This window comes from Egretta garzetta, unplaced genomic scaffold, assembly GCF_000687185.1.
Source record: "Egretta garzetta isolate BGI_Z169 unplaced genomic scaffold, ASM68718v1 scaffold16, whole genome shotgun sequence".
Taxonomy (NCBI): domain Eukaryota; kingdom Metazoa; phylum Chordata; class Aves; order Pelecaniformes; family Ardeidae; genus Egretta; species Egretta garzetta.
The window spans coordinates 4,498,738-4,525,711 of NW_009260022.1; the positions used below are offsets into that span (position 1 = coordinate 4,498,738).

Genomic DNA, 26,974 nt, shown 5'->3' on the forward strand with positions numbered 1-26,974 from the left:
CTATCCCTGAAAGTGCTTATTTTTGCTGCCCTTTGCTCATGGAAGCAGGCTTGTACTGTTAGGCACCATATTAACTACTGTTCTAGTATTCAGTTTACATGCGTTATGATTTTGTTAGTTGAAAATCCACCCTGGGCTGTGCTGTATCAAAGCTGTTAAAATCTCCATGAATCCTCAGAGTCCTGCTAGTTTTGACTAGACACCGTTACAGCTGCCAAAAGTTCAAGGAATTGTCAGGGCTTCAGAGACACTGGCTCCAGCTGACCTGAGCAGGACCTGCAATTTTCAAACTAACACAGCTGCATTTTATAATCGTCACCATTTCTGGAGAGGTTGCAGAACTCAGATAATTACCCTGAAAGAAATAAGACAATATTCTTTGATGAGAAGATTACTTTGAGAATTTGATTGTATAATGAAGCTGTTGCTTTGAAAGGTACTTTCTATTGTTCAAAATCTGAAAATCTCTAGCAAAAAGTGTCACTTGTTTTGACAGCCGACTTAAAAAATTCTCTGTTTATTACATTAACTGCAGCATTTTAACTGTCAAACTGTGAAAGAATGTTCTATAGTTTAAAAAACAGAATAGAGCTCAGGGAAATTTTTGGCAGGCTCTTGTTGCTATTGGGTGTTTTTTTTTCCTTTGGAAACACATACACTGTGAATGTGAAAATAGCTTTTTGTGAAGTAGCAAACACAGCTTTCAGCTCCTTATAATGCCTGGAGCACAGGTGCAGACCTTGAGCAAGTCCCTAGAAAAAAATATTACAGAACTAACACATTTCAATCTTTCAGTAAGAAAATACATCATGAAAACATTTTTCTAGTTATTTTATTTTAATGGTGTTCAGATACAGCTAACTTGATGGTAAACCCTAATTAAATAGCATGCTGTAATACGAAGCTAAACACAATAATAACAGGAGTCTTTAAAGGGAGAATGATATTCATCAGACAACAGTATTTAACTCAGATGATGTTATGGATTATATCCTTTTTTAATACTCTAGGCTACAGTAAGTTAGCAGTATGACTGAAACAATACATCTGTGTTATATATCCTTGGTGACTTCACCCAGCAATTTTTTGTCTCAGTACAAAGAGCGATTCCACATGTGACTAGTAATCAAATTTTAGTGTCACTCACAGAAGTAGGCTTGACAGGACGCTAGGGAGAGGAAGTGAAAACAAATCTAAACATGGTAAACAGCACAAAATATATATAATAAAATAACATTTTAATTATTGCTAAGAATCTATAGCTTCTTGAAGGTCTTGTAAAAATTAAGCAAGATATATTTATTCTCTTCTTAATTTTTTTTATTTAGATATCCTACCCAGCTGTTAGTAGTAAGAACCATACTAGATTTCTCCATGAAGACTGTATTAAGTTCCATAGTCCTTGGAGGAGTCTCCTGCCTATGACATTTAATAAACCAAGTGTTATTCCTGGGACAGGAAATACAGATTATCTTTCCACATATCAGTTCACTGATGTTTATGGGTATTATATGTGGTAAATGGTATTAATGAAGTTAATCAAGGAGCACTGTTTCAAGTACAAAGATTACATAATCAGCTTACGTGCTAGAGTAAGTGAACATGAGTTCACTTTCACACTCAGACACAGGTAGTGGGTAAAATTATTCATGTCTCCTATATATTCTTTATGGTACTTGAAGACAAAACTTGTATGCTGAAAATATATGCTTATTTTTCATATAATCACAATGTTATGGGGTCTCTGATCTTTTCCCTTGTTCTTATTATCTGAGAATTTTCTGATTAGCTGTGTAATAAAAATAATCAATGATATTGCTTGTACATACATGGTTTATCGGTGGCAAAGTATTATGTTGTTGTCGACATCCTAGTCACAGAGAAGCTCAGTGTCTCTGACCTTGATAAATTCTCCAAACACTGAACAGTTTTTATTGATCACTTAATATCACCTGAGTTCCCCTGTCCATTAATGTGTAGCCTCGTTCTCTACCTATTCCGTTTATTATCCTGTCTATAACCAGCTATTGCTGTTAGAATGTGGCCCCTGCAGAAACTAGGTCTTTACACAGCAGGATCTTACAAATCAACATCAGTGGGTCACCACACAGGTTTTACAGAAGCAGTGATGCCTAATATCTCTCCACGTGACATCTGCAGAAGCAGAAGTAAAGACTGGGTACATCTACTACAGATTGTCCGTCCTCCCGATGTGCTAACACAGGTGGCAAATGGACATACTGAAAGTAGAGTGTACCCTTTTGTCTTGATAGAGATCTGATGTAGTAAGACATCATCTTTTTATATTTTAATTTCATGTAAAAATTTGCTAATTTGTTATATGATGTTTTCCATTTTCCAAGACATGCTGGTTTTGCAAGCATGTAATAAAGTTGTTACTTCCTATGTGAAGTATTATTTGTTAAAATCTTTACCTTGAGTTTCTTAAATCTCCAGTGAAAGGTAACTAGTACTGACTTAGCTTTATTCTGCACTTAATTAAGCTGCTACTGCCCCGTATAAATCACTAGGAGTGGCAGCTTTATAATTTCAAGTCAGATTTAGAAATAGTAAAGAGTATTTTGAGTCACTAGAGGGCATAGAAGTACCAAACCAGTTTCTGTTTCTCCCTTAACAGTTTATTCCATTCTGTATGAGAAAAGAATAATTTCATCCCAAACATTTGTTGTCTAAATTTTTAGTCTGGGTAATTATAAATGCATGGTAAGTGAAGAACAGATGAAAAGTACAGCTTGCTTAGCAAGGAAGATGTCCGTTGTTCTTATGTTTTCTATGACTTATTCAGTATTTACTTCATCCCAAAGAAGTCTCCATCAAACTTCTTTTGCAGAAAGATGCGATATAACTCCGGAGTGACACGATTGCTGGGTACTCCCTCTACCTCACACATGATTTAGACAGACTGTTGAACTAAGAGGGGATTAGAAAACCTGTAGAGCACTATATTTCTTTATGTGACTTTCCCGATCCTCTAGATGCTATAATCTCCTATAATATTGACATTTTAGGAGGAAAACTGCTATTAGAAAGGTTCGTTGTGACATTTCTTTTAGGGCTGTTGAAAGATTCAGCTGTGCTGTTAATTCTTTTGACACCACACATTGCAGACAGTGGGGATTGGAACTGCGCACTATCCTGTTCTTCACGCAAGCATGTAAACCTTCTCCTTTGAAACTCCTGCCCAAGGACTGGACTTCCTTTATCCCATTTCCTCTCATCCTAAATTTATCCTCTCTCCCTTCTTATGACTAAGTTGCTCTTTTCTGTTCTTGGTCCATTGATTTACTTGCTTATATTCTGCTTTTCACAAATCTAAAACATGTTGTTTGAAACAATTTAGTTCTATAAAACTAACTTGGGATAGTGCTTTGAAGGATTTTTTCTCTGTGTGTGGATGTAACTCCTATGTGCTGTCTGAATTTATATCACAGGAGAATTGTCCTTTTAGGAAATAAAGTTATGTTAGACACTTTACCTGAAGAGAATCTTGTGAGTGGGAAAAAGATTAGGGGTTACTAACAAGCTTCTGAAACTCTTTCTCATGGGTACTGTTTAGTAGATCCTCCAAAGCATCTCTGACACACTGCAGTCCTCAGAATATTTGTGTCCTTTTTTACCAATCAGAAAATTTTCCAGTGTGTAGACTACAGAAATGCAATTATTTCAGTCACAGGGGCAGCCTCATTCCTCACTGTGCTATAGGAGAATTATTCCTTCATCAATACATGCTATTTATTAATGGCAGCTTCTTGTATTTTTCAGTGAGAGAGGTTGAAACTGCTGAGTGGTTCTTACTTACCTTTGTGGCTAAACAACAGCACTCAGCATTAACTCTATAGCAGTCATTTACTGTCCTGCAAGATGCACTGCTGCCTCTTCCAATTTGTTCAGCAGAAATTCACAGTCTCCTTCACAAACCACCACCACTGTCTGTTTGCTACAACTAATTAGTGCCGCACGTGAAAAATAGTGTAGGTCCCACACTTGGGAGTCCTTTTGAAAGGAACAGATATTTACGTACCATTTCTGATTTTTCTGACCATTTTACATATAGAACACTTGATTTCATCAGGAAAGCTGCCTAATCAGGATCTCTCTAAGGTGGTTGCCATGGCTGCTGCTCAGTGTCATTCAGGTGGTTTCATAGCATTTCCATCCTTTGTGTGTTTCAGTCCTCCAGCCAGAACCATCATTCATTCTCTGTTTAGTGAGGATGTACCCTTCAGTAGACAGTACAACAGCATTTTGTGTTGCTTTGTACTTCTCTGAAGCATTCTTAGGCATTTATTGCATTTTCCTGTCCTTTCTATCTTCTCTCTATAGGCCTGGCCAGAGAACTGTAGATGACTTAGAAATTATATATGAAGAACTTCTTCACATTAAGGCCTTATCTCATCTTTCTACCACAGTAAGTATTTTTAAACATATAACTCATCACCAAAGGGGAGGTTGAATTTTGACTTCTGGCGCTTTATTAGAATTGGAGAACCCACAACCCTTTCCATTTATACTGTCCATTCAAACAAGTTATACCCACCTGTGAGAAGCACCCAAGCACTATGCAGATGTAGGTTGTCTTTTGGATATCAGATATCATTCTCTCATGTGTTTCTGCACAGCCCCTACCTCATTCACTTGGCACAAGTGCCTCCATCTGGGTCCATATCTGAGTTTATACTAAGATGCCTGTAATCTAACCTGACACCTGGGACTGTGGTACTACTGAATTTTGCAAAATAGATGTCTGATTTGTGAACTATAAGAAGTTTTGTCTTGAACCAGTTAGGAGGAGGAATCACACAGTGCAGGAAGGTGTACTGTGCAGTGCTGGCTGCTTGGAGTTTGGTCATTGAGCGAAGTAAACCTCATCAGACACCTTCTCTCTGAGTGGGCAAGAACAGTGCAGGGAACCAAGAATAAATGAAATGGAGAAAATGGCTGGAAGAGAGAATGCAACTGTTTAAAGTCTCACCATCTAAACACACTGTTTAGGCAACTGAAACAAGCTAAATAGCACTTTACCTGGTAGCAGCAAGATGTGGGTGCTTTCAGAAGAAGGAAGCCAGTCAGAAAGTAGATTTATGTTTGACAAAAACTTCTTTGGAAGCTCTTGATATTTTCAGTAATTCTCAGCTACCTTGGACAGATGCAGCTCATTATAAAGCTGCATTACAGAAAGATAGTATGTAAAATGTAACACCTGAGCAACATTTTTCAAAAATAATATGCATGCAGATTGGTAACTGAACTAAGAGGGAACAGCCAACCAAAATCCTTAGGCATCCCTGGGGTGTAGGAAAAAGTATTTAAAGAAAGACTTCTGTAAGGTCCAGAAATTACCCTTTCCAAATCAAGCAAAAGAAACTGCCCAAGATAGACAGATACTGAGAGGGAATGGAGAACATTCTTGATACTACAGATATAACCCAGCACAAAAAAATCTGAAACACAAAATATTTCCAGCTCAGAAGAAATTCAGGCTTGAGGTCAGAATCCACAGCAAGTCGCATACAGAACAAGTACGGCAAATGATACAAACTGCAAGAAATACTTGGCATTTTGAAGAAGTGCAGTTGATTCCATGTTTTTAGTAAGAATTTGTAAATACCACCCTATTATGAGCCACATGAAATAAAGCAGAGGACAGAAACCGTGACTAGCTTAGAGGAAATCTTCAGAGGAGCAACAGGCAGCGTTGCTTCTATGAATCAGAAGATTAATGGTCAATTGACTTGAAAGCAAATGGAATGTTTATTCATTTTAAGCAAGGCGTAATTCCTAAAGTAGTAAGTTTTCTAGATATGTCACAAGCAGGAGGAAGTAAAATGGATAAAACTCAAGTCACATGGTGGTAAACTTGCTAGAGAAGCCTGTGAAGTTAATGTATGAATGAAAAAATTACATATGACACAGTGTTAAAAACAAATCTAATTCTTGGTTTCATCAAGAGGATTCATTCACTGCAGAGGCAAATGACTGAAACAACTGAGAAGACATTTGAGGACATACATGGGTAGGAATACTCTCTACAACGTGCAGAGCAGTGCTAGTGGGGTTGTATTTCCAGTCCTTATGAAAGTGTCATTGCCTTCAGGCAAAGGTTATAAAAGAGTTTGGTGTACTAATTGTTATAGAAATCACAGGTCTGTGGATGCGTTCACTGGTCAATGTAAAAAAACCTGTCCAAACACCTCTATTTATCCCTCTTCTTCTCCAGACTGCAAACAGGGAGTGCTTTGCACTGGAAAGAGTTCTGGGGGAGGTGGCTGGTGTGGTATGTTTATGCTTGGTGCCTGAGCAAAGGTTTGGTGGGTGCCTTTAGGACACCAGAGCCTGAATTTGCCCACCCATCTTAGGAGATGCAGCCACCAGACTCTCATCTGGATTGTGTCCAGAATTTGTGAATTCCTCCCCAAGTTTTTCTTCATGGCCTAAAAATTTGTTTCAATTTAGACAGTTGAGAGAATGGTGTGAAAATACTACTACTAAATACATGTTGGAGCCAGCTTTTGATCTGTATTTGGCACGGTTAAGTTCCACAGTAGTACCTTTGAAATATGGATTGCCACCAGCTGACATTTTCTGAAAACAAGAATCCCACTGCTTGGAAACTGGCCTCCAAGTCCTTGGGGACTTGTGGTTGTAAGAAGAGAGACATAAAGCACATAGGAAAACTCAGGGTAATATGAGGTTCCCAGAGTTGCTACTATTTTGTGAAAGTAACACTAACAGTGTTTACAGTGAGAAAAAGTAGTTGTGAACAGTGTCTCACTAGAGGCAACTGCCCAGAGCAATACAAACCCAGTGAGGAGCAGGCTGACACCAAGGGCAGTGTCACATTCTCCAGTTCCTGGAAGAGGTAGTGAGCTGGACATTCTGCCTGGAAAGCTATCAGGCGGAAGGGGGGCTCAGCAGGTCCAGATGGCTGTGCCTCACAGCTCGACACAGCAGAAGTGGCCAGGCTTACGTCAGTAAGGGGAAGGGTACTGATTTTTCAGGGAAGAATAGGAGTACTGCAGAGCCCCATGGAGTAATTGACAATTGCCAGCTATCTTTTTGTAACAGAGTAGCTATTACCGTTTGAAATTTTCCATCATGTTAATGTTAATTGTTAATGGTGGTTTCACAAGCATTTGTATGAAGAAAGATGTGGAGACCTGTATCTTAAAGATGCCCTTGTCTGAGCCATTTGGAGCCAGGAAATACAGAGGGTCATGTTCTGTAAAGCAAATCAGTAGGATGTAGGACATCAAGTGAAGCAGACCGTTGTCTGGCTGTGTGACTCTGAACGAGTGCCGAATGATGCAGAGGGAAGGAAAGCAGCGACTGAGGTATATTATGTGACTTCCTCTCACCAGGAAGAATAAGATACATATAAAAACTCTAATTTCTCTCTCTTTATTTTAAGGTAAAACGAGAATTAGCAGGTGTCCTCATTTTTGAGTCACATCCCAAAGCAGGAACGGTCTGTAAGTAAATGGAGTGCTGTCAGGTCTTCTTTCTCATCTGTGGCATGAACATTTAAATTCTTAATGTTTAAATGACAAGAGCAAAAATTGGATGCACTCTTCAAACTTGACTGACACTCAGTGTTTAAAACCTGGGGTAATAGATGTTGGCTTAGTCTGTTGCTGACTGCAGGGACAGTACTAAAATGAATTCTATATCCTTTGTTGGATGTATGTATCACCTACAATTTGGGTGTATTTATATCTAGAATTTGGGGTTGGACTAATCTCTCTTTAAAATGTATTTTAATATCCTTGTATTAAAAAAAATCGTGCTGCACAAAATAAAGGATTTAAAATGTTAGATTACTCAGACCTGTTTATACTGAGAAGTTTTAGCAAATGAATGTCAAATTCACAGCCACAGAATTGGGTTAGAACATGGTGCTACTGGTGGGATCCAAATCTGTGTGCTGATTAGTAACTGATAACCCGACATGTACCGATAAAGTAGTTGCTGCAATTGTCATGGAAAATAAAAGCAACTTTCACATCAGTGTAATAAAATAACTACTATATGGTTGTGGGTTGGTTTTTTTCCTAAAATCTGAAGGCAATTGCATTTGAAATCATAGTACGCTCTTTTTCAAGGTAGACATTAATATGAGTGCAGTAGATTTACCTTGAATTTTATTGAGTGCAGAATCTGGCCCATTTATATTTTGAATAACTATATTCTCACCATAAAATTTTTCTCTCTTTTGTAGTATTTAATCAGGGAGAAGAAGGTACTTCTTGGTACATTATCCTAAAGGGATCAGTAAACGTAGTCATTTATGGCAAGGTATTTTTTTCAGAAGCCTTTTTATATGATTCTTATTACTGAAATTGTAAGGGTAAACTTTGAAGGAATACAGTTTAATTTACAGCAAAATTGCTTTGACTGAGGAAACAAATTGCATGTAATTTTATTAAGAAATGATCCAGTGGTTTCACTGATCATACTTCCAGTTGATTGCTGTATAATTTCGGGATATGTTACACACCTTCTGAATATAATTCAGGAGAGTTACATCAGTATCTTTAGGACAAAGTCTTTTGCTGGAATTTGGTGAACTGCCAGAATTCTGTCTCATGGGGGTTTTTGCCCTGTCCCATTACCACCATATTTTCTTGCATTTGTATGACTAACTTTTCTCACGCATGTCAGGCATGTCTGACAGAAGTACTGCTTTGTGACTAGTGGTTCTCAGGTTGGATGAACCCCTCACAGATTTATGCCAGATCTTCATTTTAGTTAAATGAATGATCTTCATTTTAGTTAAAAAAAACTGAAAAGCACCTCTATTAAATTTCCTGTTTATGAAAGAGATTTTTCATGGCAAAAAATAGGACTTTGGTACACAACAATCCCTTGAGTCTTTAAAAATCCCTACTTCCCTATTGATTTCTTATTCAGTGACTGAGAATTCTCCATTCTGAACACCAAGCACTTCACCAAAATCTAGCATAGAGGCCCCGGTGCTAAGTCTGTTCCTAAGTAACCCATATTTAGCTACATTTTTTACATCACTGGGTGGGCCAGATCCTCTGTTACTATAAATTGGAGTAAATGGAGCACTGCTGATTTAAACCAGCTGAGGATGTGGTGTTACATGTTATTTCTGCAAACTTGGTCTTATTTTTTAGGGCCTCTATAAACAAAAAACAAACTCAACAACTTTCTGTCTTCAGCAGGGCTAGAAGAGTCCTTCAAGCTGAATGTAATTTCAGAGAACAAGCCAATTCTTTTCTATTCTTGCCTTTCTTTAGTAATAGTAATAACCAGCTATCAAGTATTGTTTCCTAGTCATTATTTTGGCTGTTGATTTGCTGCCAAATGGGTTTGTTTTGGTATTTGATTGTGAAGTCCGGTGTTTGTACAAGGACTTTCAATAGAATCCAGAGTAATGATGGGTTTCTGCATGTAAATGTTTTGCTCTGTGCAGGGTGTGGTATGTACTCTACATGAAGGAGATGATTTTGGCAAGTTAGCACTTGTGAATGATGCTCCCAGAGCAGCATCCATTGTTTTGCGTGAAGACAACTGCCACTTCTTGAGAGTAGACAAGGAGGACTTCAACAGGATCCTTAGGGTAAGAGTGGGAAGGGCCACCCTGACAGCGTGATATCAGAACTTGCAATTTCTAGAGTCTGTGTTATTTCTATGGATAAATTGATATCGATAACCTTGTTTGAAGTGTCCCTAATTGCAGAACAGAGATATGACAGTCTAGAAAATCAAGTAAAGGATATATTAATCATCTCTCCTCTTTTTCTGTTCCTAGCTCAGCTGTCAAAATGGGACCAAATGGAATCTTTTGTCTCCCAAATATCTCTGGTCTAGAATTTGCCACATGCTCAGTTTTTCCTTATGCTGTCCAGGATTTCTGGGTGATCTTCCATCCAAATACTGAATAAAACAAGATCACCTATTCTCCCAGATAGATCAGTGTCAGGTTGTCAAGTGGCAAATTAAATAAGCTACAGGAAAATAAGCCACAGATGTCATTATCAGAGAGCTCTAGAAAGATATTCCCAGACTAATTTTACAGCTATTCACATTAAGGCAAATGTGTTCTCAAGTACAGCTGTAATTCTGTAAATACAAGCTGGTTTGTGATCATTTATAGTATAGAAAGCCAAAACCAGTATCATCCTTTATTTGTATGTATACGTGCCCAGTATTGCAGCAATAAAACCAGTCCAGACAGGGTACTCTGCTACAAAAATGGCATAAGATTGTGTCTACTGTACAAAAGGGAATGAGGATCCCATTGCCAATAAGGTTGGGTTGGCCATGGAGATCTCCAATTTATTTAGCTTTGGTCAATACTTCAAAGAAGATCAAAGTCTGTGATCTTACTGATTTTTATCTGTGTTATTTGAAGGCACATTGTATTTAATTATTCTTTTTTTATTCTTCTACAATGATTGGGTAGTAGAAAATAAAAAGCTTACCATTTTTAAGTGCCATTTTATCTTTTTTTTTTTTAAAGGGAAAAGTCAGATTATAGGCAATAATGTTCATATATAAGTGGGGACAGAGATTTTGTTACATATGGGAAGTTCAGGGGGGACTCTGTTTTTTGGCAAACCTTTTTTCCTTTGCTATAGCCAGAGATTTTTTACATCGTTCTTGCTCTAGTCCCTCCCGCAAATCTCTGCCTCTTCTCCCAGTGCCAGTGGTTCCCTCTTGATTCTGCCTGTGAGAAAAGCAGAATAAAGATAGATAAATACAGGGGAAAAGAACCAACCCCAGAGTCTTTTGTGTTTGAAAGTCATGCATTTTTTCAGAGTAACTAATCAGCCAAGTGGGGTGCAATTACTTTATTAAAAGTAACTTGTCTTGCAGGATGTGGAAGCAAATACAGTAAGACTCAAAGAACATGACCAAGATGTCTTGGTGTTGGAGAAGATCCCAGCAGGAAACAGAGTTTCTAATCAAGGAAATTCACAGCCTCAGCACAAGTATGTTTTCATTCAATAGTGCAAATGTCAGACAATGATTAACCTTTTCCTATGGTATTATTATCCAAACAATAGCATATTCCTCCTTTCTATGGAAGAATGCAGTGCATATAAAGTTTTCTTTTTTTTTAATCATCAGCTGATCACATGCTCCATACTGGATAATATATCCATTACCAGCAGCACACCAGTTCTATGTCTTTACACAATAATTCTCTAAAGATCTCACTGTAAATACTTATCTCATGTAATAGCTTCTAAATAGACTGCACATGGAGAATGCCGAAACCCTATTAAGCTGAGCTACTGTGTGAAAGACGTGAGGAAAATACATTGTTTTATTGTTAAGTACAGATATTTTCATTTTGGATTTTGAGCTCTGGATTCTATTAAGAATTTGCTAGGTACAATTTATAGACAAAACTAAAATCTCATACAATGAAAGTCACACAGCTTATCTTACAATATAGGTTTGCACTGTACTAACAATATTCGTTATATTTTCTTTACTTTCTTCCTGAAAGGGAAAAAGTACAATTCTGTTTGGACACTACTGTGATAAGAGTAGAGTGAGGCTATTATCATTCCAAATGTTGGTAAAACCCCTAAAGGCTTTGTAAATGTGTTATTTGCAAATGGATGCACAATTTTCTTCAGAAATGCTCGAACAACTCCAACAAAATAAGCACCAGGAAGTTTTGAATCCTTTACCCTAGACCTTACTTTTTCTTAAAGAATGAGCTAATTTTGGGTAGTTTTCATCTGATCTGGGACTTCATATACCTATTTTAGCTGCATAACTGAATATAAAGATTTGTAAAGTTCTCTGAAGGGCTGAATAAACTGTTCCTTGTATTTTATATACACATTTCACATATTTCAGAAACTGCTGTTTCATCTTTCACTTGATCTATTAGAAAAACAAACTATGCTACCAGGAAAACACGTACTCTTACAACAAATTTTTCTTTGTCTAAATGAGGGGAACTTGACTGCAGCCAGTGGATTTGCATCAGCAACTGCAATGCACAGCAACTTGGTTGGTTATAGATTTAAATGCATTTTCTTGGGTCTGATATATTTTTCATGCTTTCAAAACTGAAAGTTTCATTTAAACATATTTCAAACACTACCTTCCTTGCAAACTCTTTGCACCAGCATTATTGGTATTATTTAACATTTTCTTGGTCAGAATTTGATAAAAATAGCTAGAGACATTTATGGTCCCTGGTGAAGTTAGGCTGTATTCTACACCTTACATTCCAGAAACATTTTCAGGTAAAGCTAAGAATTTAATTTCTGTAAATATTTTATGCATTTGGTCAGCTTTTGTGTAGTATCAATGTGCCGGCAAGGGAGCCTTTGCTGATAACAATGACAAATAGGCATAAGCTACACGAAAGAGGAAGCTACCTTGAAAGTTCACTGTCTGCTTTTCAGCAGTCAGATTACTTTGTTAATAGTGTGTTGGCAGTGTCTTTTTGTTTAAAATCTTTCCAAGAGAGTTGACTGGTTTTGAAGATGACATTTCTTTTGTTCACTTTGTTAATAAATAGAGAAGTGGATGCATCTATGCTTTAGAGTCCAAATCAAAGTTCCTGATTTCCAGAATGTGCTACTGGAATGTTAGTTGAGTGTTCAGTACTTTCGAAAATTCCTGTGCCCGAAAGAGAAGCTTAGCAGGGGCCTCTTCCTAAAGGCTTGCTGCTTTGCCGTTAATTGGGTGGCTTACATCTCTGATACCTCTTCAGATGAGCTGCCCTTTGTACTTTGCTCCCTAAGCAGGTACGTAGCATTTGCACTAGCGAAGTGTTCTGCATCCCAAAGTTGTTCCCTGAGATATCCAGTCAACCAAGAAACTCTTTTTCTTCATCTTAGTCGTGGGGAAAACTTCACTTTGGGAGCAGATCCTCTCAGTTGCAGTTTGGATTCTACTGCCTCCTCTGCTGAGGAGGCATAGCTCCTACACAGCTCCCCGAGCCATGCTTTCAAACAGTGCGCTTCGAAGGACTCGCTCTGAAGTTCTCACTCCCAAGATCTAACTCTTTATGGGTGATCACACTCATGCAGGGTGAATTCAGCAGAGCCTTGCAAGTCACTTCACTGTTCATTTTCACTTTCATATTCAGAGTACAGCAACCTGTGATTTCTCTGCTTCACTCACTTAGATACTTGGTTAGTATCTCTGCGAGAATGTGCACTGGCTTAACAAGTGTTTGTGTTCTTGGGACATCAATACAGTTCTTCCAAAGGGGTTGGCAGGTAAAAGAACTGTGACGGTCAGCACTCAAAGTGAGGAGGAGCTCCCAGGAGCTCAGCTCCACCACTTATTTCTCAGCAGGAGCAGAGTATCTTCACTTCTCGGGGTTTTTTCTTTCTCTCTTTTTTTTTTTTTTTGTTAAGTTTCATACTTTATCAGTTGGATTCCAAAAAAAAAGAAAAAAAATGATGCGAAGATTGAAAGAATGGAGGGAAAGATACAAAAATCTGATCTGCAAGGGAAGAATAAAAAGATGACAGGACAAGTTTAGCAATATCCTATGATTTTCTGCTGGTACTTAAAATCTTGCCAGCGTTTCTGCATGAAGCATAAAAACCTGACTATTGCACTAGTTCTCTCACCTCCCTAAATTTACTCCAGGAAATGGTACAATCCTAGGTTCATCCACTTGAAAAACTTACTTACCTCAGCTGTGTAAGGCATTGCACAAATTTGAAGATAGTGTGCTATTTCATTATCTGCCCCCGTCTTGTCAGACCAACACCTGTCAGTGATGCTGAAGGAAATTGTTTCCTTGCTCTGACACCAATACACACCAGTTCTCATTTCATGCTCCTAAGTAGGTCTGTTAAGACCCTCTAATGACTGCGAATTGCTATCGTTATTGAGATATTTATTCTCAGTGGAGAAGCATTTCTGACTGCACCAGTGCAGCTCTGCTGATTGTGGTGTAACTGTGGTGGTGGTATACTGGAGTACTTGTGCGGGGAGGGGGCCGCCTGTCATCTCACACTCCCTGGGTAGGGTAGAGAGAGTTACTGCTCCCGTTTTACCGGGGCGAAGCCAACAAAGATTGTGAGTGGTTTTGTCCTAAGCTGCACAGAGATTCTGATCAGAGCGGGTACTTGTACTCTGGCACTTGTCAGTCCTGGTCCTCTCACTGGTACACAACTGATTGTCGATTAGCTGTTTTGCCTATGAGACACTAACTGCTTCTTTCCCCCCCTCAGGTATATTGTGATGTCAGGAACCCCAGAGAAAATTTTAGAGCACTTTCTAGAAACTATGCGCCCTGAAGCAACTTTAAATGAAGCAACAGGTATCTATGTGACAAAGGCTGTGCTATTATTACTGCATAAGATGGTCTTGCTGGGGGAACACCACAATGTGATGCTTCAAAAAGCATCTAGTGGTAGTTTTTCCCAGAATAAGAACTATCCACTGCTCTGAAACAACCCCGAGAAAACCTAGGAAATCCAGAATTAAAGATAACAATCCATTCCTCCTGGTCTATTCTATTCTATTTGTACTTTTGGTTCAGAGTAGAACAGGAAAATCTCAAAAGGTGCCAGACCACTAGTCATGACTTTAATTAGGCACAACGGTAAGGCCAGAATAGAGCATGCATTACCACCCGATGATAATGGTACTCATACCTCTTGTGCTGGATGTCACTTGATACTGTGAACTAACTTGATACCTCCAGCTGTTGTGTTATGCTAGTATAAGCATTCCCAAATTTTCATATCCATATCACATTTAAAGTATGACAATAAAAATTATTTGTTTGCGATACTTTCCCATGTGCAGGGAAAGAAGAATTGGTACTCAAATGAGAAGAAAGCACACCATGGGCCAAGTCCCAAGAAAGCAGGTTGCTGCAGCTGCACTTAATAGGCTGCATTTCATTAGTGTAAAGAGAACAGAGAATTTACATCTAGGGATGTAGGTATTTGCTGACTTGCTATTAGTAAGTATTTTAATTTTTAAAAAGAGTCAGGCACAAAACATTCCTCCTAATTATGATAAAGTAATGCAGACACTTTTTATATTAAGCTACATAATTCTGCTTTAGCAAGTTCTTTTTACATTGCAGATGCCTAAGTAGTATATATTTAAAGATATTCTTAAATCCGGTTAATCTGTTACTGACCTCATAGTACTGGAGAAACCTGTGTAGTGGTCCGTAAATGGTGAAAGAATTGAAAGATTACAGAAATTCTTTTAAAGTGTGTTTTAACCACTTTTAAGTATAAAAATGATCCTTTTCATAGATACCTATTTATTAGGATTACAAGCAGAACATTGTTCTTTAAGCCTGCAAATATATAATCACAAGTTTACCATTCATAATATGCATGTATTATACATTTTTCTAAAATGAATTATTTTTTAAGTCTTTTAAAACTTTTCCTCAAAACATCGAATGACAAGATTATACCTATATCCTTATGGGATACAAAATGTCACAAGTCACAAACAAAGCTATTTTTAGTATATATAGAAGCTCAGACTACTGGAAAATTGAATTTTTAGTTTATGCATTCCCTTAACTTAAGGACACTTAAAATCCACTTTGTTCTGGATATTATGCAAAGAAAAAGTTCCACCCTTCCAGAGGTGAGTTTTTTCAACTGAGAGATATTTTCATATATGAACTGCGGTGGAGCAACAATGTAATACTACATTACACAGTAATCTCACCATATTTTTTTCTGATATTCCTTACATACAGGGGTTTTAAATGTTTCTCTTATCTCAAAAGTTGCGCTGTAGAAATGATACCCCAGGGTATTGTGTTTAATGTTTCTCAGTGATTCCATATAAGACTTGCATAGTTTAAAAGTAAAATAAAGTTTATTCTCACTGCCAAACTTATTCCAGCTCTGCAGCCAGGCTTTATAAATTATTCTTCTTGTCACAAATATAAAGATAAGGGAAACTGTGATTTACACCACTGCTACCATGGATCATTTTAACAGAAAGAATATCATGCTATTTTTTGCCAGAGAAAACGTTGATCATATTGTTCATATATGTTTTAATGTAAATGTAGCAGCTGTAGATACTTTTGAATCAAAATAAAACCAGAAATTTGACTGTCCATTTACCTCTTTTAGGCCTTCTGCTCATTGCTAGCAAATCAGCAAAGAATGAAATTATTTGCTGCCTTCTGTGCAGTATATACTAAATGTGCTGTCTGGTACTGTATTTCCCTAAAGCCAAATGCAGCAGCACTTCTTAGGTACCCAGGTGTGGCAGGCCTGATTCTTCCTATGCTAAGATCTCTACGCTTGTAGAGAAGTGTATCCAAATACTTCACTTCAGCACAGATGGGGATTTTTTTTTTCTGTGCCAAATTTCCCTTTGACACAGGCAAATGCCTGTTAACATGAGTGCAATAAAATTCATCTGGACAAGAATAAAAGCTTAATATTTCAGCTCGTATTTGTTCATTCCCCATTTTCATGCTTAATGCTTACAAAAAAAGTGCAGAAAGACCCCTTTATTATCTGCAGAGGGCTAAAAAGATATTTTAGCTGAAAGAAAACTCATCCTTGTGATCCCCAAGCTGTTTGCAGGGGCTTAATTGACTGTTTTCTTTCTTCTCTTTTCACAGATTCTGTTTTAAATGATTTTATTATGATGCACTGTGTTTTTATGCCAAATAGTCAGCTCTGCCCAGCCTTGATGGCACAATATCCTTTTGTAAGGGAAAAGTTAAATCCCTTTAACAGCTATCCCTATCAGTGATGAGACCGAAGCATCTCTCTCTCTCGAAGTACATCACGTTTCTTGGAGGCTGTCCCTTGTGGGTACGTTCTCAGTGTCTGACTAACAGCTGTCCATAGCTCAACAACTCTGAAATGGATAGTGTATACCCATGACAAGATACAGTCCCAGAGCATGAAAACTGTATCTTTCCTGTCCTGATTACTGTTCCAAGGGAAAGAAATGTACTGTGCCGCCACCAGATAAGTGAAATTACATAAATGTTTGGATTACTCTTCCTGTTTCCTTTCTGTCTTTCTTATATTTTGCTGAACTACAGCATCTAGATCTTAACTAAGATCATTATGTTTTGGTAATTTCAGTAGTCCACTTTATAGATTACAAGCTGCAAACTGCCTCAAGCAAAAGGGTGCCTAAACGAGTAGAATAACGAGTAAGTAGTTCCTAGGTGCTGTCATAATAGTTATGAACAAAAATAATAATAATAGTCTACAGCAGATGTTAACAAACGGCAAGAAACTTCAGTTGCATGTGAATACCTAGGAGATGAAAGCTTACAGTGGATAGCATGAAGAGCTGGAGGTGATTCTCATACTGTCTGCATGTTTACAGAAGGAGTCTGTGAAATGTCCATCAGTCAGTTACTGGCAGGTCATTTAGTTTGGGGAGCTATCAAGTGACTGGGAGCATTAAATAAACTTATAATGTTTTCTGTTTTATAGAATTCTGACAGGGGTATAATAACTTCAATTCCCTATTTATTTTTTTAGAATCAGATTGGTGTGAAAGTGTGCTTTCCTTGAAGCTCAGCAGGGCGAGTGACATCTGGGAAAGCTAACACCCTGAAACCACAAAATAGAGCATCGTGTCCTTGTCTGGCAAGCCTGAGAATCCATTTGTGTTACTCCTAGCAAGGACAGTAATTGTTTTGAAAACCTTTGGACCCATAAAACTGGTCTGCAGAAAATTGTTCGTACACCTGAAACAAACACATTTTCCAAAACCATGTAGTTTTGGATATCAAAAGTATTATGACATGCTGTTGCTGACAGCTTTGATAGGGGAAGAAAAGGGCAGCACTTTTTATGGGGTGGGGTTTTTTTCTGATTTATCTAGCTCATATAATTCAATCAGCCCATTTGAGACTCAGGCTTGTCTATCCTCAGTTATAATAGTATATCTCTGGTATCCAATAACTGGGAAAATCAGCTGCATAAGAGAAATGTACCTCCTTGTTTATAGGGGAAAAGCTTTTCTGAAGATCAAAGTGATAATGTGACTTATGTATACATATTCACTTCTGATGAAATCTATTCTGGAGAGGAGGCTAAGACCTCGTGCTATTTCTTTTCAGAGAGGAGGAAGAGGGCTGGAAGTATATGATGTCCCACTGCTTTAGTGTCAGCTTTTCCTAGAACTGAATTACTGTTTATTTGGTCCATTCTGAATACGGAAAATCAAACTGTGCTCTGTTGATTGTACCATTGAAATTTATTGTTAAGAGTTGAAAGGTTGCTAACAAAGATCATCTTTTTTGAGCAAAATCACTCCATAAAAATGTTTTCCAGTGCTGTGCGACTAAGGAGAGATTAGTTATGATCAGTAAGGAAATTAAAACAGAAGAAGAAGAAGGGTGATTCAGAGACACTGGTTTTGCTCCAGCCTCAATTTTGAATCAATACAAGTCTATTTTCCTACACCCACTTAGGATACTATTTTAGCTGGCAGCATGCAAGTATGAGAAGAGCTACACCACTGTAGTGCTTTCAAGCATAGTACAGGATATAAATTATTTGGGTTTTCACTTCTTTTACAGCAGCGTTTTGTCATCTGTAAGTTCTTTAATCCTGAAAGGAATGGACGTGTGCACCATTTTTGGCTAAGTAACATTATTGCTTGCTGCGGATTCAGTGCTTACACTGTGCTGTCCCTTGGCACACCACTTTTTTTAGTCATTGAAGTATAAGGGTCCTGCAATATTAAAAAACCCCACATCTTTTTTACAGGGAAGCAAAGGGCATGCTGCTGTGTCCTGGATCAGGACACCAGTCCTGTGTGTTGGACCAAGGCCCCTGTTTCCCTCTCTTCTTCACAGAGATGGAAATGGACAAATTCTCAGAGCTACAACTTGTCAAAGGGAGACAGGACAAAGCCTTGGCATAGTGCCTCCAAAAGTGCACTTGGTTTAGTGCAAGCGTGTGAGCATGTGTGCAGGTGTGCATCTTTAAAGGACCACTGTCTAAATACTTATGAAGTAAAAGTTCCTCTTCTGCTCTCTGTAGATGATAGTCCTTTAGCATGTTTCTGTATGAATGTTTTGTGAACCTCCTTTACCATCATGCTGGCAAAATAGTTTGTATTCTACTGTAGTAATGGGTGCTGATTTTGCACAGCTCCTGATATGGTTAAGTGTTCCCATGCAGGGAAGAACAGACTTCAGAATTGCTTCCATTTCCTAGCATATGCTAGACATAATTAGAAATATATATATTGAACTCTAACCATGTTGATGTTGATAAATATTTTACAATTATCTGACACTTGTTGCAAGTATACCTGATATTTTACTTCTGATTGCAGTCTGCAGTGAAGCTGCATCCTGTAGGTCCTGTAAAAATAGGAGAACCCTTCATTGACTTTCACTGTGATAATGTTAATAAAAGAGCAATTAATATAAATGAGCAGTAAAAATACAGAAAGATTACCAGTGCCTGTGGTGAGTCAGTTAATAAGAAAGTAAAAATACATGAAATAATTACAGCGTTTGAAAGGTAAAAATGGCATGAGAAAATGACTCATTAGAATATTAAACTTGCTCCCTGAGACATTAGATCACATAGCTTACAATATATTATTTACTCCTTATGACCCTTTGACTTATTTACTCCCATAAATGTACTGACGTATTTAGTTCTCTAGTCATTTTAAACCTTTCTGAATGAAATTAAAATGCAGATTTCTAAAAGTTTGTCAGCCAAATGAGCACCCCAATAACCCTGGTAGCATGTCAAATCTCTGCAGGGGTTTTGGGCAGGAGGACCATTTGGAAAGTGTGAGTTAATAGATACTTTTTCCCATTATATTTTACTAGTATTTTTTAGAGAAATGCTTCTAAATAAGAAGCTTAAAATAAATATCTTTGATAATTTTGATTTCTAATAAATATTTTAATTTTCTAATTAATATTTTTAAATATTTTGTTAGAGCAAATGAAAGCGCACCTTGAAAGGATGCTGGACTTCACTGTGAGTGGGAGTGTCAGTATTTTAATATTAAACATTGCTATATAATTGGGAATAGTATCATTCCTGACAATCCAGAATCAGAACTTTGTCAACCAAGAAGAAAAGTTGAAGATGTAACTGCACTCATTCTGTGCTTACTTCACATTCAGCCATCAGTTTATTGAGAAACTGTTTAAATATATATTGTTAACCTCTGCTCAGTGAGAAGTAGGCACATAAATTGTCATATCCTGTTTCTTCTGGGTGTTCTTCATTGTTGCATAGGTTAATGGCTGAAATTATCTCAGTTTATTGCCTGTTGTGCCTTTACTTTTTTCTTGGTTTCTTCCTTTCAATAAATGTTATTTTTGGCCTTTTTGCTATTTGCGTATTTTTGTAATGTTGACACTTCATCATGAAAAAGGTCAATGAAGTGCTTCCCATTTTTTCTTAATGTTTATCATAAAATAACTATCATCTTAACTATCACTTTATTTGATAGAGTGGAAACTTCTTATTTCTTCATATGTAAAGTGAGGCTACTACAGAATTTATTATTTTACCCCATGTCTCTATAGTCAGTCAAGGCTGTAAACTTCCAGGTCTCGCTACCATTATGGGACTGAGGTTCAACTTGGGTTACAGTAATATCTAAAAATAAAAGGAATAACACTGGTGATTCATTCTGGTAGTCTTCCTCACAATGGGAAGACTGGAATTGTTAACAAACACAACGTGACATTTTTCTTTTTCTTCAACTGTCTCCAAAGAAGAACAAGGAGAAATATCCTTCTTCAGTCTCCACGGTTAATCCTCATCTCTATTGTTCCAAGTGTCATTTCTGTTCTGCTTCCCTACAGCAACAGTCTCTGTGGTGGGATTGTGATCATTCCTGTGCTCTTTAGAGAATTCACTGTCTTTTTACTTTTTAGTATGAATGTGAAAGGTTCGCAAGTCTTTATGCTAGCGGCAGTCAGAAATCAAAGTATATATTGGAAAGTTGTGTTTGAACACCCTGAAAGTGGTTTGTTGGAAGTCACTTGTTTGTGAATTCATACTGGTTTTGATATTTTCAATCACTGAGTGTTTGCCTTGACTCTGTGGCACCTATCATGCCCAGCCTTCCCAGGGTACAGAGCAGGAGAAAATGGATTATGCCCTCAACAATAAAAGGCGAGTCATTCGACTGGTTCTGCAGTGGGCTGCTTTATATGGAGATTTACTACAAGAAGATGAAGCAGCAATGGCCTTTTTGGAGGTATAAAGGAATCGTTGTACCATTTTACTGAAAAGTACCTACCAGGCAAGATAAGCTGAAAGCCTGTTCCCAGTCTGTAGAATTCTGTCATGAACTAAGAGAAGTAGGTCATTTCAAAGTGCAAACTCATAACTGTTTTCTTGGTTTTAGCTGCAGATAGTATATGCACTGCAACAGTACTTGAACCATTGTCAGCCTCTGGACCTCTGAAAATATCTGACGGAGATGCATACCCGTTTCAAAGCACTGCATGTGTAGATCGTTTTATAGCAATAGACAAATTTGCTTTTTTTAGTATTTTCTTGAGAATAGTTCAGAAGCTCTACAAGTTGAACTGGGGGGCTGTTTATGCCTGCCTGAGGTATGCCAGGAAGGAGGTGGAGGGTTCTCACACTACAAAACCAAAAATCTTTTCCATTTGAATGCAAGCTTTACTGCAGGTATTGGAACTTAAGGGCTTTGCCTTCGGAACCCTTCTGATCCCTTAAAATCATTTAATTCCTCAGACATTGTTTGTAAGGTTGTAAGGTCTTTGTGGTAGGTGTCATATCCTTGTATTTCTAATGCACTGCCAATGTCATGTTAAGTTGTCATGTTGCCATTATTATTATATATTGTATTTATGGAACACAATCCCCTATGTTACTGGCAGAATGGGAATTTTCACCCCAAAGAGCTTAAAACTGAATCTGAGGTAAGAATTAGCAGAGGGGAATAGAGAAGGGCCTTAAATATGACAGACATATAGCAAGTCTGCATGAGAAAGCTTTTCATAATAGACAAGCTTTGGAGACAGACATAATGCCTTTCATTAGTCCAGAAGTTGAAGAACAATTACTAGTCGCAAGCACATAGATCCTTCTTTGGGTTAGTTTTATGTAGGTGTGGCAGGAAGAGGTTTGAGTAGGGTTTAAAAGAGGGTAATACTGTAGTGGACTGGAGTAGCTGAAAGTCAACAAGTCAGCAGCAAATGAACCACTAAAGGACTACCACAGCAGTGGGTAAAAAAGCCCTATCATGGCAGATTATTTGTGAATTTTATAGTCTTTATCCTTGATAATCTGAAAATGCAGTTTTTGCACAAGCAGTCAGGGGTTACACAGTGAGCTAAGGAGCCTCATCAGGCTTCCCTTCTGGATATGTAACTTGCTTTAAATCAGCTGGAGATAAACAAGTAGAAGTAATAGAGGGTTGGGCCCAGCATGTGTTCCTCTATGCAGATTATAATTCTTTATAATCATTAAACTATCAGGTGACATCTCATAATCCTCTATCTGAGTACTGCTCATTTACCCCTATAGTTATTTAAAGACTATTCTCTATCATTTACAGGAATTTTATGTATCTGTATCAGATGATACTAGAATGATTGCAGCACTAAAGGAACAACTTCCGGAGCTAGAGAAAATTGTAAAGCAAGTGTAAGCACAGTTTTTGCTTCTTTCCTCCCCCTGCCCTTTTTCTCAGTAAATAGATGAAGAAAATGTATTGCTTATATCTATTAAAAATCCATTCTATGAATTGCACTCAGTCATACAAGACTGAATGTTTGCATGCAAGCTTGTTTGGGTGAATGTCTGTGGCCCTCTCTTTCCACATTGTCCTTGCAAACATCAAACTCTCATTAAAAGGTTTGCAGAAGTAATAAGAAATTATGTACATGCCATTGAAACTAAACTGGATGCTTATTTCTTGCTTACATTGACTTTGTATAGTATTTTCATACATGGTCGTAGATTAACTATGGTATCATCTAGTCTTTTTGCATATGCAGACATGAATATCTTGATATTGTAGTTTGACAGGTGGTCTATGTTCTATAGGTGATTTTGTCCACAAAAATCTTCCAGGTAATATTTAATTATATATTCTATGCTTTACCTTTTTGCAGTTCTGAAGAACCTAAAGCACCACAAAAGAAGGTAAGATAATTTGTCCATTTTCTAAAGTAAAAGCTTTGGCACAGCAAATCCATAAGCATCTTCTCTTTAGTAATCATGGATATATTAAAACAACACATTGAGAAATAGGTTTTAAGTGTCAAATTTTGCATCGCTACTCTTTTTCCTGCCATTGATAAAAGGTCTATTGTAGTTCAAGTCTACCCCATAATGTTTCTTTCTGCATTAATGTGAATCCTGGTGATTCATTTTCAGCACAAAGTTCTTCTGCAGTTGTTCAACACAAGTGATGACAGAGCACAGAAACGCCAGCCTATCAGGGGCAGCGACGAAGGTGAGTTCCTTCTCTGCAAAGTTTTCTTGAGCCCCTGAGATTCGCAGTAAATTTGTCTTTCTCAAAAAAAAGACCTAAAAATAAACCAAAGTACTTACCTACAGTTTTGAAGCCTGGCGTGAAGCAAACTCTGTTTGCTTTTGCTAGCCCAACATTCTCCATCACTGATTTGAAGTGCTCCTGGTCTTTTCCCTTAGTTACTTATGCTATCAAACACCATGCTTCCTCAGAGGAAGACGTAAAAACATTTAAAATGGGGAATGAAAAAAACAGGTAAGACCCAGTATAGACAGTGTCCATGTAGGTAATGGCAGTGCAGTAAATAGTGGGTGCTGAAGGTCACGATTTAGCTTCTGTCTCCCCTACATTGTTTGAGCTAACATGCACAGCTGTTCGTTTGCAAGATAGGAGTGGAGCAGATAATCATGCCATGGATCTCTGCCCTGTGGCACACAGCCTAGAAAACAAAATCTGCTGGTTTGCCCTATTGCTATTGTTTGATTCTCTGAAGAGATTAAGATAAAATTTACAGCAGTGTATCAGAACATAATTTTCAGTTGTACTGGCTTTTCATATTGTCCTTTACTTCAGGCAGGTTAAAGCACTGCTATGTGAATAAAGTCCTGAGCTCTGCTGATGAGATCTGTTCGTTGTAAACAAAGACACATGCCCCTTAGAACTCATAAAGCTGAGGATTTCTTTGCAACTGTCAGGGCCAGTCTCTCAACGGTTGTTTTGGTGCATCTTCATCACAGAAAATAGCTTCTGCTTCAAGGTGTTTGATATTAAAGGATAGCTTTTGGTAGTGAACAACAGTAAAAATAAGGGAACAAAATACAAGGTCATATAGCTGAGAAAGCTTGTGGCATAAATCAAACCAACATAAGAGCCATTTCAGAAGCTGGAAGTAGCTGCCTATGAACAGCAGACACCCTGCCAGGCATGCAGCTTCTGTTGTCCCCATCAGTGTTTCTTCTAGGTCTACAAAGAATGAAACAGTTGCTGCTGCGAGTGAAGCACTACTTGTGTCTGTGTGGACAGGCAGTAACTGCCCCTTTCCTATGGCTGCACCTTTCTGATTCGTAGGGCAGGCAGCACACCGAACACTGAAAATCCATGGGCAGCTATAACCCCAAGGGCTGCTTGGCTTGGCTTGACAGCTGAGCTAACTTCTTCTGTCTTAAATTCATGTCATTTTGGGCTGCCGTGCTCTTTGCAGGCTAATGTACTATCATATTGATTTCTAGGCAGCTGGAGGCCTGGGTTCATGTGTTTCTCTGTGAGCCAAATTGTACTATACACTCAAGTGTATTCTTATTGTTAGGGTGTTTTTCTTCATCGTCTACAACATTCTTGATTCAGCAATTATATACTTGCTTGTAAAAAACAGGTTGCAACGCGGTTTGATTTAAGTTCCGATTGTAACCAAAACTATTTTCAAATCTATTTTGTAAAGATGACAATTATTTTCCTGTAATTAAGAGAGTTTGCAGCCAGTTTTCCTCGCTCTTGAAAAGAAGTGTTGATTTAAAATATTATAATGTCTGGAACATAACAATGTGCCAGGTTAAATTGGCATCCATAAATAATGTAGCAATACTGAAACACTAGTACTTCATGGTTTACTAAAAGCTCTGGGAAATCAGAGATTTCTATACTGGAAATTATAGAACATCTGAGGAATGGGGAGCTTTCAAAACTGTGGTGATTTATTGTTGCTTTATTTGTTTCATTTGTGAGGAGTAGTTACTGGAAGTAATTAGTACAGTAAAGTCTCTGTGGTTGTTACATGTGGCATACACAGTGCAATCTGTTTTTTCTTTAGTTCTGTTTAAGGTGTACTGCATAGACCAAACCTATACCACTATCCGGGTGCCAGTGTCTTCCTCTGTGAAGGAAGTGATCAGCGCAGTAGCAGATAAGCTGGGTTCTGGAGAAGGCCTCATCATAGTAAAGATGAGTTCAGGAGGAGGTACTGTATTTGCATCATCTTAAACACTTCTCACTTACGGTGAAGCAGAATGTTGGGAAGGATTGAAAGACTAATTCAGTCAAGGCTTTTACATCCAAGTGTATGTTCGGGTGGTACACAGGTTCTGTCTTAGAGGCAAGTTGTTTCCTTACTGCAGGCACAGACTGGAGCTTACATGGGGGACAGGAAAAATTAAGAAGCTTGTGTATCTGCATGTTACAGAGTAGAGCAACCCCAAGTTTCCTTCACTGTAAGACTTGATTTTTAGCAACAGAAATAGGATGTAAGCATGGATAATGCCAGGCTAGGCATATGAATCAGCAACAGCAGAAAACACTGCAGTGCAGACATTCCAGTAGTGGTCACTACCATTCTGGCCACTCTGTCCATGCAAACGACTACTGAGCAACTTAGTGCCAAGCCCACTGACCTAGTGTTTGCAAAGGGTCAGGAGTCAGCCCCCAAGTCTAGGCTGTGGAAATGGAAGAGTAACTGCAAGGTGAATTCTGCTGGAGAATTGGTGTTGCTGAAGTGCTCTGGTTGAGTATGACTGTGTGGACACACACAGAGCTAATGAGAGCTGTGTTGGAAGGCATTTTTGCAAACAGTAGTGCCTGCCAAAAACAGCTCACTTCCTGAGAAGTGACACCAGGCGGCTATAGTTTTTGCAGTTGCAGCAATTTTTTATTGTCAGATTTGCTGACAGCCAGCACATGCTAGAAGAGACTGTTCTGTAAGTTACTTCATTATCTTTTCTTTACCTCTGATGCGATGCTCTTTCAGAACTGCTGTAATGAGATTTGAATACAGTTGCATTTCATCACCTCCTTATGCAGTTACTGTCTTCCAAGGCAATTTCTATTAAGAACAGCTCTCCAAATGCTTACAGCTTGGAGAAGAATGAATGGAGTCCCTAATTATGGCTGAATTTTTGCAGGTAGTTTCTAGAGTTGGCAGCACAAGCTTCTCGACCTGTCTGTACAGCTTGGAGCTGAGATTCTAGTTCTGCATGCCAGTTTTGTAGGAGACTTGTTTGGGCTGAGCTTGTTGCCACATTTCTTCAATAAAGAAGACCTTGTTGTTATCTATTTTGTATGCTGGACATTGGTTTACTGTGCAAAATTTGTTCCCAGAAGGGTGATCTGTGCTGTTGGATCAGTCCTGCTCTAAATTTACAAATATATACTAAACAATATTTTGTTTCATGTTTACAGAAAAGGTTGTGCTCAAACCTCATGATGTTTCAGTGTTTACAACTCTCAGTGTAAATGGACGGCTGTTTGCTTGCCCACGTGATCAGTTCGATTCATTGGTATGTATGTGTGCGCTTCTCAGGAAGTTCAATTCTTCAGTTTTATTTGAACGCTTGGCCGTTTTTGCATGATCCGTGCTTTAGGTAAAAACTAGCGGAAATATTCACAACAAAGGGCTTTTCACAGTGCTATGGGATGAGCCCTGAAATTAAAACAAGGATATGTTATAATTTCCTAAACTAGAGCAGAAATTCATCTGATCCACATGACAGCACTTGATGCCAGTATTCTCTGTGTCACACTGAGCATTTCGGAAGAG

The 26,974-nt window shown here is 38.1% G+C and overlaps 1 protein-coding gene across 1 annotated transcript in view; it reads left to right on the forward strand.

Moving 5' to 3' along the window:
- RAPGEF4 (Rap guanine nucleotide exchange factor 4) overlaps nucleotides 1–26,974 on the forward strand; it is a 154,438-nt gene that overhangs the window by 104,806 nt on the left and 22,658 nt on the right. Inside the window, exons 11-23 of the mRNA XM_035896222.1 lie at nucleotides 4,345–4,429; nucleotides 7,430–7,490; nucleotides 8,237–8,313; nucleotides 9,458–9,604; nucleotides 10,864–10,979; nucleotides 14,211–14,299; nucleotides 16,601–16,679; nucleotides 21,045–21,195; nucleotides 22,528–22,616; nucleotides 23,087–23,117; nucleotides 23,352–23,430; nucleotides 25,256–25,402; nucleotides 26,617–26,714. Of these exons, the coding sequence (XP_035752115.1) occupies nucleotides 4,345–4,429; nucleotides 7,430–7,490; nucleotides 8,237–8,313; nucleotides 9,458–9,604; nucleotides 10,864–10,979; nucleotides 14,211–14,299; nucleotides 16,601–16,679; nucleotides 21,045–21,195; nucleotides 22,528–22,616; nucleotides 23,087–23,117; nucleotides 23,352–23,430; nucleotides 25,256–25,402; nucleotides 26,617–26,714 (1,249 nt within the window). The remainder of the gene's footprint in view (nucleotides 1–4,344; nucleotides 4,430–7,429; nucleotides 7,491–8,236; nucleotides 8,314–9,457; nucleotides 9,605–10,863; nucleotides 10,980–14,210; nucleotides 14,300–16,600; nucleotides 16,680–21,044; nucleotides 21,196–22,527; nucleotides 22,617–23,086; nucleotides 23,118–23,351; nucleotides 23,431–25,255; nucleotides 25,403–26,616; nucleotides 26,715–26,974) is intronic.